The sequence below is a fragment of the Orycteropus afer genome, unplaced genomic scaffold, assembly GCF_000298275.1.
Source record: "Orycteropus afer afer isolate SDZICR_OR568_19922 unplaced genomic scaffold, OryAfe1.0 scaffold00991, whole genome shotgun sequence".
NCBI classification, from domain to species: Eukaryota; Metazoa; Chordata; class Mammalia; order Tubulidentata; family Orycteropodidae; genus Orycteropus; species Orycteropus afer.
This window is the reverse complement of record NW_006922578.1, coordinates 412340-413098: the sequence shown is the minus strand read 5'-3', so window position 1 is coordinate 413098 and position 759 is coordinate 412340. Positions and strand designations below refer to the sequence as shown.

At 40.6% G+C, this 759-nt stretch overlaps 1 protein-coding gene across 1 annotated transcript in view; it reads right to left on the bottom strand.

Moving 5' to 3' along the window:
* Window positions 1-282: 282 nt before the first annotated feature.
* Window positions 283-759, bottom strand: part of LOC122151982 (olfactory receptor 7G2-like) — a gene marked incomplete at its 5' end in the record, with an annotated part of 7142 nt that continues 6665 nt past the window's right edge. Inside the window, one exon of the mRNA XM_042783381.1 lies at window positions 283-759. This exon is cut by the window's right edge and continues 1 nt beyond it. Within this exon, the coding sequence (XP_042639315.1) occupies window positions 283-759 (477 nt within the window).

Genomic DNA, 759 nt, shown 5'->3' with positions numbered 1-759 from the left:
TGTTCCTGTATTTCCCCTACCTCTGAAGTCCTTCTAATGAGAGATACCTGTCTGTATTTCTTGAGCATACTAGTGTCTGAGATTGTTTTAATTATTAACATCAGAAACTTCTTCAGCAATCATGTTCAAATGTCTCACATCATCTAAATCCACTGAGAAAATATAATTATCCCATTTTATAGATGATGAAACTGAGTAGATTGGCACTGATGCTGACCCAAAGGAAGAGTTTACTACAGACAGGTCTTAATAATTAGTGTATTATCACAGGTAACACAATCACTAAAAAGAAAATATTCTATATGTGCGTTTTCTCAAGCTTACCCTTATGTCCCTGTTCCTTAGGCTGTAGATAAATGGATTCATCATTTGAGGGAAAACAATGTACATCACTGAGGCTATTGCTGTCTTTCTGGAAGAGTGTGTAAATACTGGAGTGATGTACACACCCAAGCCTGTCCCATAGAATATGGAAACAACGGAGAGGTGAGACCCACAGGTGGAAAAAGCTTTATACTTGCCAACAGCTGATGGCATTCTCAAAACAGAGGAGACAATCCGAGTGTAAGAGAATATGATCCCAGAGAGAGGAACACCACCATATACGCCAAGCACAAAATATAACAGGATGTTATTGATGAGGGTGCTAGAACAGGCAAGCTTGAGGACCTGAGCAAGTTCACAGAAGAAGTGAGGGATTTCCAGGTCTGTGCAGAAGGAAAGCTGCAAAACCATCAGACTGTGGAGCAGGGCGTCCAC